The 17,047-nt window shown below is 33.2% G+C and overlaps 1 protein-coding gene and 1 long non-coding RNA gene across 10 annotated transcripts; both read left to right on the forward strand.

Annotated features, from left to right (window-relative positions):
• Nucleotides 1–1,181: 1,181 nt before the first annotated feature.
• LOC141690998 (cytochrome P450 714C2-like) lies at nucleotides 1,182–3,634 on the forward strand (the record flags this gene model as incomplete). Its single annotated transcript, XM_074495749.1, has 5 exons — nucleotides 1,182–1,503; nucleotides 1,634–1,860; nucleotides 1,989–2,239; nucleotides 2,383–2,737; nucleotides 2,992–3,634. Coding segments are annotated over 5 exons (1,593 nt in total), but the record flags the coding sequence as incomplete, so codon positions are not given.
• A 5,657-nt stretch (nucleotides 3,635–9,291) lies between these two features.
• LOC141692743 (uncharacterized) lies at nucleotides 9,292–13,305 on the forward strand. 9 transcript variants are annotated; one of them, XR_012562888.1, is made up of 6 exons: nucleotides 9,292–9,470; nucleotides 10,000–10,739; nucleotides 10,992–11,036; nucleotides 11,818–11,949; nucleotides 12,151–12,329; nucleotides 13,062–13,305. It is a non-coding gene; the product is annotated as an uncharacterized LOC141692743 (long non-coding RNA). The 9 variants fall into 9 exon arrangements; XR_012562893.1 differs by having other exon boundaries at nucleotides 9,303–9,470; nucleotides 10,507–10,739; XR_012562894.1 differs by having other exon boundaries at nucleotides 9,303–9,470; nucleotides 10,510–10,739.
• The last annotated feature ends 3,742 nt before the right edge of the window (nucleotides 13,306–17,047 follow it).

The raw sequence follows: 17,047 nt of genomic DNA on the forward strand, positions 1-17,047 counted from the left end.
CTTTATTACAATTTCAGTCTCACAAGGACATTAATTTAGCGCCGAAATTTAAACACCGCCTATCTTCTACTTTTTGTTATGAAAATAGAATTAATGATTATTCTATAATTTATGAACAATAAAATATATTATTGAGTATTTGGTTAGGATAATAAGGATAATAATAATAGATTAATACTTTAATTAAAATATGAATTTTTTATTCAACTCACATGATATTTGTCTGAGAAATAAAAACATTAATATAAGTTTAAGGTAGGTGTATTTACAAGTGACAAAGGAGGTTAGGTTGTGAGAATAAATTTGAAAAAATACATTATAATGCATACATGTTTTATGCATATTTTTAATAAAAAATTTAAAAATTAGAAATTCGCACTTATAATCTAATTATATCCTTATATATAATAAGCGTAAGTCACTTATTATCAACATATTAGGTCGTATATAGTTAAAACAATTTTCATTCGTTGTTGATATGTTATAGTTAAATATAGACTATTAAGATTATATATTATTAGAATAAGTATATTTTTAATTAAATCATAAATAGAATATAGTTATATTGTTCTATTTCTATTCAAACACCAATTGTCATATTCAAATACAGTTTTAGACAGAATATGATTAAAGATTTAACAAATTATAAATATAAAAGAAATTATACTACTATTATTCAAACACTAAAATATAATAAAATAATATAACAAAAAATGGAATATGATTAGAAATATAGCGGTAATTATTTAATTCAACATCCTAATATATTTATCAATATTTATATTTGTTGCAACAATATTAAATAAACTATAAAAAAATAAAAAAAATATTACAAAAACACTTTAGGTAATAATAATAATAATATTTATATATATATATGTTAAAAAAAATTGAAATATTTTATAAAAAATTAAAAAAAATTAATAAACCGTGCTATAAACATAAAACAAACACAGAGCAGTAGGTGTACACACATACAGAGAGAGAGGGAGAGAAGGGGCCATAAATATAAGGGGTCATTATTGTATGACGTATCCTAATTGTTTCAGCTAACTAGCTGCACATGAAAATTAATTCGGGATAATATATTTTGCATATATTTATCAATTTAAGGCCATTGTGATGTCTATAAAGGACTTGTTAGTTACTAGTACTACTATCAAACAAAGCAGTAAACAATACCCTCTCTGTTTTTGAATTATCATGGACATCGAGATTCAACTTACTGCAACAAATTTTTTGTGTCACTTGTTGTTGTCGGGGTTTTCGGACTGCTGCGGCATTTGTACGTAATGTTGGTGTCGAATCCGAGTAAGATTCGAAGATCGCTGAAGAAACAAGGAATAGGTGGACCTAAGCCGAAATTTCTACTGGGAAATTTACTGGATATCAAGAAAATGAATAATGCAGTGGTTAAGGACTCTAACAGTACTGAACCACCAGTGTTGCACAACTGTGGAGCTCTTCTCCTTCCTTTTCTTGATACATGGAAACAGCAATTTGGTATGTCTAGAACAATTTACATTTTACTATTGCATTCTTTTCCCTCTGACTCTTTTTTTGTCCCATTTTTTGTTCCATTTCTGTTAACCATCCATAACCTAGATTTTGTAAAATGAGTAAACTATTGCAGGTGATCTATTCCGGTTTGCGCTTGGGAATACACAAATCTTACTAGTAAATCAATACGATGTATTGAAAGAAATCACTACGTGCACATCATTAGACTTTGGAAAACCAACTTACCTAGCCAGAGATCGAGGCGCTATACTTGGAAATGGCATTATAACTTCCAATGGCCAGTTCTGGGCTCAGCAGAGGAAACTCATTGCTCCTCCACTCTACATGGATAAAGTCAAGGCATGTACTTTAGACTCTTTTGTGTTTTTGAAAAATTATGCATCTTCTTGCTTATTATACTCCATGATCCAAATGTTATCTACCAATGATCAAATATTATTCTAATAAATTTAATAATTCTTTCGCAGGACATGTGTAACTTAATAAATGATTGTGCGGGAACTTTGTTGTACTCGTGGAACGATATAATTAAGGCCGATGGTGGGATTGTAAGTGACATTGAAATTGTTCCACACATGAGAAGTTTTTCCGGTGATGTGATATCAAGAGCTTGTTTTGGTAGTAACTTCCAGCAACGGGAAGAAATTTTTTCCACGCTCAGAGAACTTTTTGAGTTGTCTTCGACAAGGGCTTTCTCTCTTGGAATACCGGCTTTGAGGTGGAATTTACTCTTTTATATATTTCTAAAATTAATGAAGCTTCGTATAGGCAATGCCTCCATAATTTATGAAACCCCGACACATTTTATGCAATAATTTATCACATATAAGTCAGTTTATCAAAAGCTTACGCAAATTACAGGTATATTCCTACCAAGAACAATAGAAAACTGCGGGCACTAGAAAAAGAAATACATGAATTGATATTGAGAGTAGTAGAGAAGAGAAATGAAGTTGGATACACAAAAGATCTGTTACAGATGCTACTGGAAGGAGGTCAAAATAGTGGATTGCGAAAAGATGAAATTGACCAATTCATCGTCACTAACTGCAAAAACATCTATTTGGCTGGCTATGAAACCACTGCAGTTTCCGCCACATGGGCTCTTATGCTACTAGCTGCAAATCAAGATTGGCAGGACCGTGTTCGTGCTGAGGCTATTGAAGTTTGTAAGGGTCAACCTCCTGATGCTGTTGCAATCGGTAAAATGAAAGTGGTACGGAATATTATCTAAAACAGCTTTAATTTGCAGATTTAGCTCTAATTTCAAAGAAGATAGGTTCTGCTTTGGAACCTATTTTTTCAGATTTAGCTCTAATTTACAAAATGTAGCTTTTGATTGCTTTCTATGAGCTACGCTTGTAATTTTGTTTTTATTAATACTACTGTTTGATTGCATTTTATGAGTTGCGCTTGTAATTTTGTTTTTATTATTACTTAATTGTGATTACAATTTTTGTTGACTTGCAGCTGACAATGGTGATAAACGAATCATTGCGTTTGTATCCTCCGGTCATAGTAATGTCAAGGGAAGCCTTAAACGACATTAAATTTGGAGACATTCATCTTCCGAAAGGTGTAAACGTTTGGGCGGTGGTAACAACATTGCACACTGATCCTGAAAATTGGGGAGAGGATTCGTACAAGTTTAACCCGAGCCGATTTGCAAACGGAGTGACAGGGGCGTGCAGGTTACCACATCTATACATGCCATTTGGAGTTGGACCACGGATATGTCTAGGACAGAACTTGGCATTGGTTGAACTCAAGATATTGATTGCACGAATTCTGTCCAATTATTCGGTTTCTCTATCTCCGAAATATGTTCATTCACCGTCTTTGAGTTTGATTATAGAGCCTGGGAAAGGAATGAATCTTCTAGTGAGGAAGTTGCAAGAGCATATATAGAACATGAACAAATCTTGGCCCGGACTTTGCTAATTAATCTGTAAGGAATCATGGTCAATAAGTTTGGCGAAGCATCTAACGTCTTTGTTATTGATTATGAGCTAAATAAGGCTTTAATGTGTGGTAATAAGCCAAATTGTGCTTTTACGATTCAGCAGATTGTTTGTAGATCCGTATTACTGCGCAACTTTATGATTATTCATTCATTGAGGTTTTAGCACTTTGCACTACTTGTGTAGGTGTATTTTTCATTTTGATCTCGTATTTTTCATTCATTAGTGTATTTTTCATTTTGATCTCGTATTTTTCATTCGTTAGTGTATTTTTCATTTTGATATCGTACTTCAATTTGTTACATTTTACACCTAATAGGTTAAGAACTGCTGCAGTTCACAACTTTTTTTTTGCTAAATAGTTCGCACCCTTTTAACTTTCTTCCGTTAAAAGGGTCTAAAAATCGTTAAAAGAGTAAAATATTCTAGAAAAAAATTATTTTTATAGAAAATAGGTTTAATTTTGAAAAGAAATATAAAAGGTAAATATTTTAGGAAAAAAGATAATTAATTATTAGTTACTCATAAATCTCATGTTATTTATTTATTATTTTCTAAATGATGTGAAAGCCGGTCAAATATCCTAAATTTATTTAAAAAATATTGTCAAATCTCAATTTCGAGTCCGAAATAAGTTGAAGCTAATTCGCCCAAATGCATCCAATTTAGGTGGAACACAAGGTCACAGACCACCAAAATATCAAAATATCATGATTTGTTACACAAGATAGTAGTAATTTTACCTTATAAACTGAACAAAAATCTCAAATCTACGCGACGTGGGACTATGTGGGACTGCGATGGTACAAACTCCTTGACATAAACAATTAACATCATTGTTAGGCTAAACTAACAACTCATAAGTCTGGTTCATTCCTCTTTAGTCATTGTTGAATAATAGCAGTTCGTTTTGTGTTCCCACCTTTAAATCTTTGTCCATTAACCATTGTCAGATAATATTACTAGTCTTCGTGTCCACAACTCCGACAACTTGGCAAGTCAAACTTTTAAGGATCGGCTATGATACCATATGTGATAATCCGATCAGATACTGAGCTTTTTTCAAAAATTGGTTCAAATCTCGATTCTGAGTCCAAAAATCGGGACAACGTGGTCTAGGGCTAATAAATATTATATTAAATGTGTTTCGAGGTTAATTTTTTGCACATATAAATTTCAATTCTGCTCAACATGTTCATTAATAAAATATATAAAAATAAAATATTTAATATAATTATTCTAATTTAAATATATACCCAAGAACCAACTTAATTACTCGTTTAACCAATAAAATTAATAAGTGACATGGCATTTAGTAATAATTAGTTAATTATCTCTTTTATCCGAAATATTTTACCTTTTATATATTTTTAGAAAAAATCTAATTTACAGAAAATAATATTTGTTTTGGAATTTTAACACTTTGCACCCCGCAAGGTGCAAAGTGAAAAGCATGAGTTTTAACGATTGTTAGAGGACGTTAAAAGGGTGTGACCTAAAAATTTCTAAACTATTATGTATAAAGTGTAACGAATTAAAGTACGAGATCAAAACCAAAATATCACCAAAATATAAGGGGTGCAGAGTGTTAAAAACTCTTATTAATTAAGATTTTTTCAAGGACATGCACTGAATACTTATGTAACATCCTACACCGATCATAAAAATAAAAATATTTAGGGAATTATAAATACAAATCAATAATTAATGTTACTACGACAAATTGGGCCAATTGCGACAGAATACTTAAGACTTGAGCAAAAATGACGAAATTTTTCCGTCATAATTGGACCTATATTTTAATTTAAAATTTTGTCGTAAATGGCCGATTTGTTGTAGTGTGTGTACCAAATCACTAGTTTATTCTGACTAATTAGTTGTGATTGGTTGTAGGGTCTGATATATATTTCGTGTGAGTTTGAATGTTAAAACTTAATTATACGAATTTAACTCATTTTGATTGGTGTAGTTTTTATTAACACACGAGATCCATCATTATTAAGAAGTAGAAGTCAAGTAAAACCTTCTTTAGTTGGTTAGAGTCTGTTACATAGACTTTAGTCGGTCGAATGTCGTCTTATGATGCTAGATAATAAAACCTTCTGATTTGAAGTGTGCCAATTTCAAGGCACATCGTCACCGCTCAAGATTTCTAGCTTGTAGGATCCTCGTCCTAGTTTCTTCTTGACCTTGTAAGGTTCTTCCCAATTTGGGGCCATCTTCCCTCTCTCGCCAACTCCTAATGCCTCAATCTTTTTCAAGACCAAGTCTTCTTACGGGAAGAACCTTTCTTTAACCCTCCTATTATAATAAAGGAAGGCTCTACACTTATGCTCTGCATTACGGGCGTTGGCCAATAACTCGAACCTCGTCAATGAGGTCGAGGGTGAGCCATATGCCTTTTTCATTAGTTTCAGGTTTAAATGCTTCAACACTCGGTGATCCGTGGGTGATCTCAAGGGGCACTACTGCCTCGGCTCCGTAGGCCAGCATGAGCGGGGTAGCTTTAGTTGTAACTTTGCAGGTAGTACGATATGCCTAGAGTATTGGTAGCAATTCTTCCACCCAAGTATTTTTTAAGCGTTCAACCCTCTTCTTGAGTCCATCGAGCATTCGATTAGCGACATCTGCTTGTCCATTTTCTTAGGGATGAGCAACTGAGGTGAATCGAAGTTCTATGTCATTTTCAGTACAATACTCCTTGAACTCTAGGTTGTCAAAATGTCACCCATTATCGTAAAAAGGATGTTTGGGATTCCAAACCCGCATATCACATTCTTCAAGAAAAATTGGGAAATTTGCTTGGTGGTTATCTTGGCCAGTGCCTTGGCCACAATCCACATAGTAAAGTAGTCAATGGTCATCGCGATGAACTTTATTTGTCCTGATGCTACAGGAAAGGGACCTAGTATGTCCATTCCATACATCGTGAAGGGGATGGGAGAGCTAATGGACGTAAGCCTCTCTGGGGGCTGTCGAACTACAAGAACGTGACTCTGGAATCTATCACACTTCTTCACATAAGTCTTTGCATCGGCTAACATTGTTGGCTAGTAAAACCACAATCAAGTTATCTTGTGAGCGAGGGCCCTGCCCCCCAAGTGTTGTACACAAATCCCCTCATGGGCTTCCTTAAGTGCCTCATCTGCGTCAAGAGGTCTCAGGCACTTCAAGTACGAAATAACAAAGAACCTGTTATACAGAAGGCCTTCAATCAATGAATATATCAATGCTCTCACCGACAGCTTGCATGCCTCCCGGGCATCGTCGGAGAGCCATCCAGTCTCAAGGTGGGTTTTGATGGGATCTATCCAACAACTTACCACACCAATTGGTCCAATCAAATTTGTAACATGTATAGTAGGGGTCTTCAGGACCTGGAAGTAGATACTTCTCGGGTAGTTCTCGATTTTAGACGAGCGAACTTGGATAGGGCATCGGCCGTAGTGTTCTCTTCTCTCAGAATGTGTTCAGCGTACCATTCATCAAACTAAGTCAGAATTCCCTTCATGGCTCTCGAGTACTTGGCCATAGTTTCATCCTTAGCATTAAACTTTCCATTGACTTGAGCAACTACAAGTCTTGAGTCTCCACATATTTTAAGGTTTTTGGCTCTCACGGCTCTAGCCAAGCCTAAGCCGTCTATCAATGTTTCGTATTCTGCTTCATTATTCGTAGTTCGGAAGTCCAACTTGTTAGGTCTGTAATCAACTGTACAGGGGGTGAATACAGTTTATGTAAATAATTCGACAAAGTTTCAACAGAATTAACAGTTTTTATATTAACGGATAAAAACGGATTACAAACGTACTCTCTCAAAAGGATGAACAAATATCCTTGAGAGCTGCTAGGTTATGCGAATGATATAACAATGTTCGCAATGCTTATAGCATGAACCTAATATATGCTTTATATAGAGTACAGTTACACAATCAATAAGGAATCCTATTCTATTACAATAAGGAAACCTATTACATATCCATGTATGATTGCTTCTGAGTTGAAGTCCTTCACCGCCTTGAATTCCTGCTTTCCTTTTCCTCCTCGAATATCAACTGAGGTGACAAATCCCTTTGATATCATTTGTTGCTCATCAAGTATTAATATAAGTACTGATGACGTCACTCTTCGGTAAATAATGATATAACGATAGAAACTTCTAATAGTTTCTGTCTAGATATCATCAATTATATCTAACAATCTCCCCCAACTTGTGCATTATGAAAATATGTGCAAGTTCCAGTTGATGATGTCAAAAATATCTAAATGCATAAATCAAGTAAACATATTCTTTCTTACTTCAGTGAATATCAGACTTTACTCTTCATTCTGAACTCTAACACAGTCTGGAAAATCTTCAAGAAACTTCCTTAGCAAACTTTCTTCCATTGCATCCAAATACCATTACATCCTCTATTTATATTCTTTCAGTTCATCTGTTCATTCATCATTCTGATAGATGGTATCCCTGAGATTATGTAAATTTGAATTTCCAAGAGATAGATCATCCTGCTTCAGAAATCCAATTTTCTTTCCATCGGGATTAAAGGTTAAAACTTTAGTCCCTAGACTCATTTCTATCTTGGCTCCTCCAATAGGCATATCAACAGCATATTCAGTTTGATCAATGTACTTTGGAATGTAGTTAGATTTGTAAGGCATTTCTCTCTGCTTTAACTGTATCAGGTTCTTTATGAATGCAGACCATCTGGTAGTTACAGAATTAGTTACCTTGAGGATTATAAAAATAAGTTCCAATTCCTTCCATGGTTTGTCTCTTAACTGTTCTTGAGTCAACCTTAAGTTTCTCCCAGACTCCAGAAAATAATCATTTTCTCTCCAATAAGATCAATAACAATTTGAACTGATATGATCTTCTGTAAGTTTTCAAGCATCACATTGTCTCCAATTTCTGTCAAATTAGCATGCTTTCTTAAAATCAAAGCATATCCTACAAATGGATCAATATTTAATCTTCCCAAACCACTTGTGATTCCAGGTCTTCTAGAGTGAGAACTTCCACTGTAAATATTCTTTAATGTTTCAGAAGAATTTCTTCTATGTGCTGGTTTCTTGATTCCCCATAAAAGCTTCTTCTTCCCTTCAGGAGTAAGTTCTGGCTTATCAGAGACTATGTCTTCAGAATAAGTATTTGATAACTCAGCTTGAATTGGGTTTGGAGAATTAATAACATGAGCAGTATCAGACGTTGTGATTGGTTGAATAAAAGCTTCTTCTTTATTAACTTGAGCAATGTTAGAGGTTAATTCCAATTATTCAGCCCAATCAGCTCCATGAATCTTCCTTCTTTGCTGAGCTTGACTGACTTCTTCTTCTTCAGCAATTTCATTAATATCAAAAGATTGAGTAACTGTATAAATTGGATCTATCAGTATTTGTGATTTAGTTGCCTTAAATACTGATTTCTTCTTTACAACAGCTTTGTCTTTAGGCTTTGAAAACTTTGACTTCTCTACTATCTTTTCTTTCCCTTTATGCTTCCTGTCAGTAGTTAAGATAGCTTGAGATCTGAGAGATCTTTCAGCATTTGGCTGACTTACCTCCCTTATGACTATTCCTTTGGTTGGTCTATTAAAACGATCATCTTCATAAAGATCTCTCAGTATTTTCTGTCTTCACTAGTACAAAAACTGTCATACGCGTCTCCATTTTCGCGTCTGACATTTATAAAACAGACACATAAAGTGAATTATAAGTCTGTTGTATGTTTACATGACGCAAATGTTACACCAAAGGACCGCTTAAATGTCTCTTAAACAATTATATATGCCTGTGCCTTTACACCTGCCACATAAGATTCATTAAAAAATAAATGTATAAAAAATATTCACGAATTTGTTTACGTGATGAGTGGCCAATGTAGCCCTAATTTTCTAATTTCCAATCAAACTCCATCTTCCCAAATCTCTTCCAATTTTCGATGACATCTCCATCTTCAATCTTCATTTTGGTCAGACTTAGTTTTAGGTATTCTTCTTTCTATTTACATATCAGTCCACATCTTAGTTATTCTTTGATGTTTACACTATGTGTATAGAGAAAAGTTTTTTGTTTGTGGTATTCACTCGGTTAATTTGTTTCCGCCAGTGAGTTAATTGCTCTCCCTCTCCATCTCCCTCTCCCCCCCTCTCTCTCTCCCTCCCTCTAAATTGCTAATTTGTTTTCGGTAGTAAGTTAATCGCCTTCTCTCTCTCTAAATTGCTGCATCATCTTCGTTAACATTTAGAAAAAGTGTACCATGTCTCCTTGTGCATAATATTAATTCTTAAAAGTTTTTCCTTGAAAGGGTTGGTTAATTTTGAGTTTATATTTTTATTAATTAGTCATCTTCTTTTGATAGAGTGGTGACACATGCTAATTTATAGAGTTGTCTGATACATGAAAGTTGATTTAGATGTTTTTTGTGCTCAATTATTATTATTTTAGAATTTGGTATTTAAGAGTATTGTAAGTTGTGATAAAATGAAGTTTTAATCTAATATGTCTTGGACTGCAGATTCAATGCACCTGCTCTTAGCTTAAACAAAACTGCACTTGCTCTTTTTGTTCTTGATTTAAAGAATGCTCAATAATGATTGGGAAAGGCTGTACTGGTTATTGCATATCATTTCTTTTTTTACTATAATTTCTCAAAAGACCCTATTTTTAACATTAAGTGAATGTTTACCCACTGTTTGTGGTGTTGATCTACCTAGTTGTTATTTATTATGCCCGTCTTCTAGATCCTGAAATCTTACCTTCTTTTACTATTTTCCTGCAAAATGTTTATCACTATATATTATATCGATGGCTTTAACTTTATGCTCTGTTATTTAGTAAAGAAAAACTTTATGCTCTGTTATTTAATAAAGAAAAACTTTATGCTCTGTTCATGTTGCCTAAGTAGCTCTGCAAATGTAATATGCGTTTGTCCTGATACAAATGACCGTCTTAAAGTCTCATTCATTTGAGAACTTATTAAATGAAGTAATATGTACTTTTGGACAATATTTTTTTTATTTAGAAGGCAACTTCAACTAAGAAAATATGCAAAATGGTAAGAGAGAGAATCAGCCCAATGTCAGCGTTATGTTTCAGAATACAATGATCCTGGAATACCCAATAACCAGATAAACCAACAGCTTGAGTAACCAGTTCTGGTGTTGGCTTCCTCCATGATAAGAACTCTCTGTATATGGTGGCTACATGATCAAATTTGTGCATCTCGGTGAACTGCAATGGTTGTTACAACCTCGAGTATGTTTTTCCTTACATCTAAAGATCACATTATGTACTATTAGAGAATCTGTGCCTTCATTTAAATTATTCTTTTGTTTTTTTCTAAATACATCACTAGGCAATATTCAAATAAAAATCTCACTTTAGTAGGAGTATGTTAAATGGTTTATATTTAGCATTGTCTATTGCTTTTGGTTATAATCTTTTAGTAAGCGTTACAGGTTTACTCGATAAAAGATGCTGCTGCTAATAACTTGAAACGCCCTGCAGATGAATTTTTGTCCAGAGTGGGTGCTGCAACATATCATTCTGCAGGTATTTCTAATGACATTAGTGTTTTTTCTGAATTGCTTTTAAAATTCAATTTTAAGTGTACTCTAGTATAGAAACCTTGTCGACTATAGCGTGCCTATGTGTCTGTGGATCTTGTTTAATTTTTTCCGTTATTAGAAAATATTGCAGGATCATTTTTGTTTGTTTTTACATGTTCTCTAATCGCAAATCCCATTCACTTATTTTTTATTATTTAATAATTAGTGAATGTCTAGTTCCCCATTTTGTTCCATCTTCTTTTCCATTCCATTTATCAAATTTAGTTTGTGTAATGTGGTTAATATACTGTACCTGCTTGTAGCTTATGTTGTCCTGACTCCTGAGTACGTTCTTAACCTGATTTTTTCCTCTTTTATCCTATTTTCTTTTTATGGAGACCTTAGTGCACTAAAACCCTTCAATATCACATATTAGTTCTTAAGTACGGAGTCTTTAGATTCAACAGAAATCATATTTACTCCTATAAGTTCTCCAGATATAGTTGGTCAGATAATAGCATTTAATTTGAATTGATGATGAGAAGGATAACTAAATCAGGTATTAGAATTTAGGTCTATTAACAAGGAACAAAATTGTTGTATGAAGATAATAATGTACACTTGAATATATCAATATATGCAGGGCTAATGAAATGCAATTGTATATTACTTGCATTTGTTGATTTATAGTTGGCCATTTTTTATATAAAAATTCTTCGACTGATAGTTTTTCGCTTTTTAATATATTTATGATTTGTAGCTAAATGATCGTGCCAATTTCAAAGTTATATTGCAGAATAGGATGGTTCTGGTATACTTCAAAACCAGAGAAACCAACCGCTTGAATAACCAGTATTGGTGTTGGCTTCTTACATAATAGGCTTGGCACTCTCAGTATGTGGTGGCTACGGGATAAGGTTGTTTGATAACTGAGGTTCCCAGAATCGTATTATTATTTATTTTATTTGCAATTTTTCTTTCAAATTTTAATTTTCTTTTACTTGTTCAGGTTATACTCTGATTACACTATATTTTTTGTAAATTGTTGAATTATGTCATATATCGTATTGTATGTCAATAGCCTCTAATTCATATCATGACATAATCATTGATTTTAGGTAGCTCGAACTTCTAGAAAAGCACTTCTTGTGGATGGTAGTGATGATGAAGGGTTTTAGTACAGAAGCACATGGATATGCTATTATCTATTATCAAGGTACTTAGAAAGGATGAGCGTAACAAGGTGATGGCTGCATTATATATGGTGTGAACTCGTGTCAGTTTGAGTCTACACCAGGTATATGTGTTACAGTTTCTTTTGTTGATCATGTAACTTGAAACTTTTTAAATGCATGCTCCGTGTCTGAGAGGCGGCAAGTCTGCAGCTCCTTTCTAAAAACGGAGATTTGTCCCTCCTTTAATGACACTCTGATTCTCAGCTCTTTTTCTCCATTTCTGTTTAAACTTATCTGACTTTAGAAATTTGTCATTTGTGGATCTATATTAGGTTATATTTTCTACTTTTACGACTTCCTATAGAGTTTAGTTTAGGCAATGTATTCAACAAATATGATCAAATACGGAAAAGTAATCAATGACTTTACTTTCATAAATGTTTTTAATAGATATTGTTGGACACATGTATAGACTCAAAAATTCCTAAATTGGCGACTCATGCTATCGACGGATTGTGATAATCACGGTGACGACGTAGATTATCCTTAGGATGAAAGTACATCAATGAAGTTGAGTATAAACCTCAAATTAATTCCATATATGTTTGGTATATGCCTGTTATAGAAATTAAGTTGCATGATTTTCTGAATTTTTGAGGACTGCTAGATTTATATAATTCAGTTTCATGACTATCAAGTTTATTTACATTTAATTGTTATTTTCCCTAATTATACTTGTTTTTAATTATGTACTTTGCCTATTTCTTATATTCTGCAATGTTTTGCTCTATTTCATTGATTCAGCTGTCTTCCTTTTTATTTGAAGTTAACTTCTGCATTTTAATATTGTTCAGGATTGATCGATTTGTTGGAAAATTGTGTTTCATGTTTGCTGATGGCTGCTAAATGGATGTTTATCTTGCTACACTGGAGTTGAAATTTTGGTAGTGGCCCTTTAGTTTTTAGTCGCAGGTTGTTATTTTGCTCTTGGTTATTTTCATTTTATATATCAAGTGTAACAGTACCAAATTAATGTTGAACGATTGGATGTTGAACGAATAAGAATTTTTATTGTAATTTTAATTTTAATTTTAATTTTCTTGTTAAGCCCTAGGTACCTTTTAAATGTATTGCTAGCAGGTAGCAGGTATGGCTAATTTTTTCTAAAAGCCTGTACAATCTGCGGCATAACAGATGCATAAAATATAGTATAAAACATGCTATAAACGTCTGTTGTTGAACAGGTGACGTAAAATAGTAATTTTATGAGGCTGTTATGAATCATATGCGTCTGTTCCAAAAGGACGCATGAAACTTTATGCGTCTACTAACTGTAAACAGTCACATAAAAGTTATATTTATGTGTCTGTCCAACACTTTTTACGGCTGTTGTCAACAGACATTTAACAATTATATGGGTCTGTTCAAACCAGACGCATATATCTCAGAGCTGATACATCTCCTTCATACGCGTCGGTTAAAACCAGACACATATGACTTTTTTCAACAGATGTGTATGATACTTTTTGTACTAGTGCTTCATGGAATTCTTGAAGTCTTCCTCCATTTGCCTTAGCTGTTTTAGATCAACTCCAGGATTTTTTTTTTCAAAGATTCTTCTACTCACCTCAGAATCAAATGCTTGAATCTTTGGATCCTTATAGAATAGAGTTTTCTTTCTTCTTTTTACTTTCAGAGTTTGAAGATATTGTCTTGCTTCTGTAACAGTTTCTATCTCCAAACTACCTTGGTCTTCATCAGCAGTTGTGACTTGTAAAGTTTGTTGAGATGTTGTAGTCACAGTCACAGTCAATTCTCTAACTCTTTTTTCACTACTCTTACTTTTGCAACCTTGTCTAGATTGAGACCTAGTGATTGCTTTTAATGAACCACTAATTCCAATTAGCTCTTCACCCATTCTTCTTTCACTATCCTTCTGTCCCCCATTATTACCTCCATCAGGATTTGTCAATGTCAGCTGCTTGCATTTAGATTGAACAATTTCCCCCCTTTTTGGCATCATCACCATGTAGTAGATAAAGAATCAACTTCATTGAATTTTGTACCTCTGTAAGTTGTTCAAACATTTGAACTTGCTTAGCTTCCAATTTAGCTTGATTAGCTTCAATAGTAGTTTGTTTGGAAATAATTGGTGTAATTTGCTTCTGAATTTCCTGATGAGTAGTCAGCCTTGAAGCAATCAATGATTCTTTGATCTGATTGATTTGAGAAGTAGTTTCTTCTTGAGCTATATGTAAGGATCTGATAACCAGAGTAGATGCTTTCATATATGTCAGTATATCAGGATTTTGAATTCTTTGTTCAGCTGTTTCCAGATGTTCAATAGTAGTTGTTCTGGAAATAGGATAAGTATCATCTTTCCATTTAGCATTCCAGATTGCATCAAAATAATCCTGTTTCTTCTTGGCATCTAGCTCTTTCAGCTTTTGTTTCCATACATGATTAGGCATATCTTCAGGGAAGAAAAGATCATCATTAGGATCTGTAAGAGCATTAGAAAAATTAGCTTATTCACCACCATTAGATTTTCCCTCTGTAACTGGATCTCGAACTATCTGCTGAACTTCATCACCAGTTTCAGCATGTAAGATAGAATTAGAAATTGGCACAGTATGTGATCCTCGTAATTTTTGAAGAATTTTGGAATTAAATACGGATTTTACAAATAAATGAAATCAGAAAATCATACAGGGCTAAATAATTGATGAAATATTGATTTCTAAATTTTGTAAAATCCCAAAAACAATTATTGTTATTATAAAGTCACAAAAATAATTTTAAAGATAATTTAAATATTTATGAAATTAAATTTTCAAAAAATAGGGTTCGGTATCATATAGAAATTGAGGTTTAATTTTCTGAAAATTCTTTGAATATGTGTTCTTGGTGTTCTTGAAAAGTTCTGAGAATCAAACCAAAATTTGAGGGTGATGCAGACTTCAGAATTTGAAGTATGAGTAACCAAAATGTTCAGATTTTCATATTCTTTCTGTTTATGCCCTCAAATCATTCAAACGACTAGTGATGTGAAAATTCGTAATTTAGGGTTTATATTCGAATTTTGGGGGTTTATAATTTAGAGGTTTTTGATTGTTTGTGATGATATGATTAGATTGTACATGTTCCCAGCTTCATTTTGCTGTATTTACTGTAATTTTTGGTTGAGGATTAAGTGAATTCGAGTTTTTGACCGGAAAACTCAAGGTCCCGCCGGTTTTTGTTTGATTTTCGTCGGAGAAACCGACCTCGGGGCTGTCTGTTGATGCTGAGTTATTAGTCGAGTTTCAGGAGCAATTTAGAATCAATTACCATTAAAATCGAAGCCTGGGGGTGCAGATTTGGGCGTGACCGGAACTATCGCTGGTTAACCGGCCGGCTGCCGGATTCTGGGGAGGTACCGGGTGTTCAAAACCCGGTTGTGTTCTTCACAACCCGGGGTTTTGACCCGGTTTCGATCCACAGAACCCCAACCCAATTACTGAGTTTTGTTTTTAGATTTTCTTATTAAAAATAATTCAAAATCCTATTTATAATTTCTGAAAATTCATTTTTAATTTGAAAATCATTATTCTAATTTTGAAAATTTATTTTTAATTCAAAAATAAATCCAAATTATTTAATTAATTAATTTTAGTTGATAATTAATTATTTAATTAGTAAATTAATTTAAATATTAATTGATTAATTATTTTAATTAGTTATTAATTAATTTTAATTGATTATTTAATTAGATTTAATTATTTATTTTTGATTTAAAAATTTCAAAAAATAGTTTCGAACTTTAAAATATTATTTTAAATTATTTTCCCGGCTCGATAATTTTTATAAAATTATTTTCGAGTGTTCGAGCCCTATTATTTAATTATTAAATGATTCGGAGACACGTTTTTATTCTGAAAAATGTTCAAAAATTCATAATAAATCAACCGTTTGTCCGTTTAATATGAAACGAACGCGTACAGACTCAGAAAAATATTGCGCTTTCAATAAAAATACTTTTAAGACCTAATTTATTTTGTATTACAATGTCATTTGATTTGTGTATCAGCTTGAGTCGGTATTTGATCGATAAATGCTAATATTGACCTGATTTTCATTCTGAACGCACTGAGGCGTGTCTTGTAATGATCTGACGTATGTGTTACATGAAATATGTGATTGCGTGTTATACAAATGTCATGATTATGTGTTATGTGATAAGTATGCTATCTGTTTACAGTTTATTATGCCATGCTTAGTTATAAACGGTCGGGTAGATGTCAAGACGTAGAGTTACGTCGATTGAGTTTAAATCTGTCATTTAAGATAATCCTTTTGTTTATAGAATCGAGTAGCCAGAAGTGCAGTCAAGTGTTAGACGAAGATAGTAGCCAGCAGTTAGAAGCAGAGTTAAAGTAAGAGGTTATTGAGCATATCAGGCAAGTACCCTAACTTCACTTATTGTTCAAATGACGTTTATTTCGCATCATATTATGCAATTATTTATATCATCACATATCATTCAAGTGGTATTGACTCTGAATTTATCCTTTCAATTTCTCTACTATTCTAAGTTCAGAATAGTTAAATATTTTTACATTTCGCTACAACTTACTCTATACGGCAAAGCTTTGAATTGAGATTAGCGAATAACTAATTATTCTGGTTATTTCACCATTGGTTGTTGAGAAAACTCCGGACCATGAGAAATGGGGAGTTATGTGGTTAAGGATATCATTTGATTCGACTCCTTTGACAGAAAATTGTTTTTATGGGTTGGATGGTTGCGTAAGAGGCCGTGGCGGCGGTCCAGTATGAGCTATGTGTTATACAGGATATA

This window comes from Apium graveolens, chromosome 10 (genome assembly GCF_009905375.1).
Source record: "Apium graveolens cultivar Ventura chromosome 10, ASM990537v1, whole genome shotgun sequence".
NCBI classification, from domain to species: Eukaryota; Viridiplantae; Streptophyta; class Magnoliopsida; order Apiales; family Apiaceae; genus Apium; species Apium graveolens.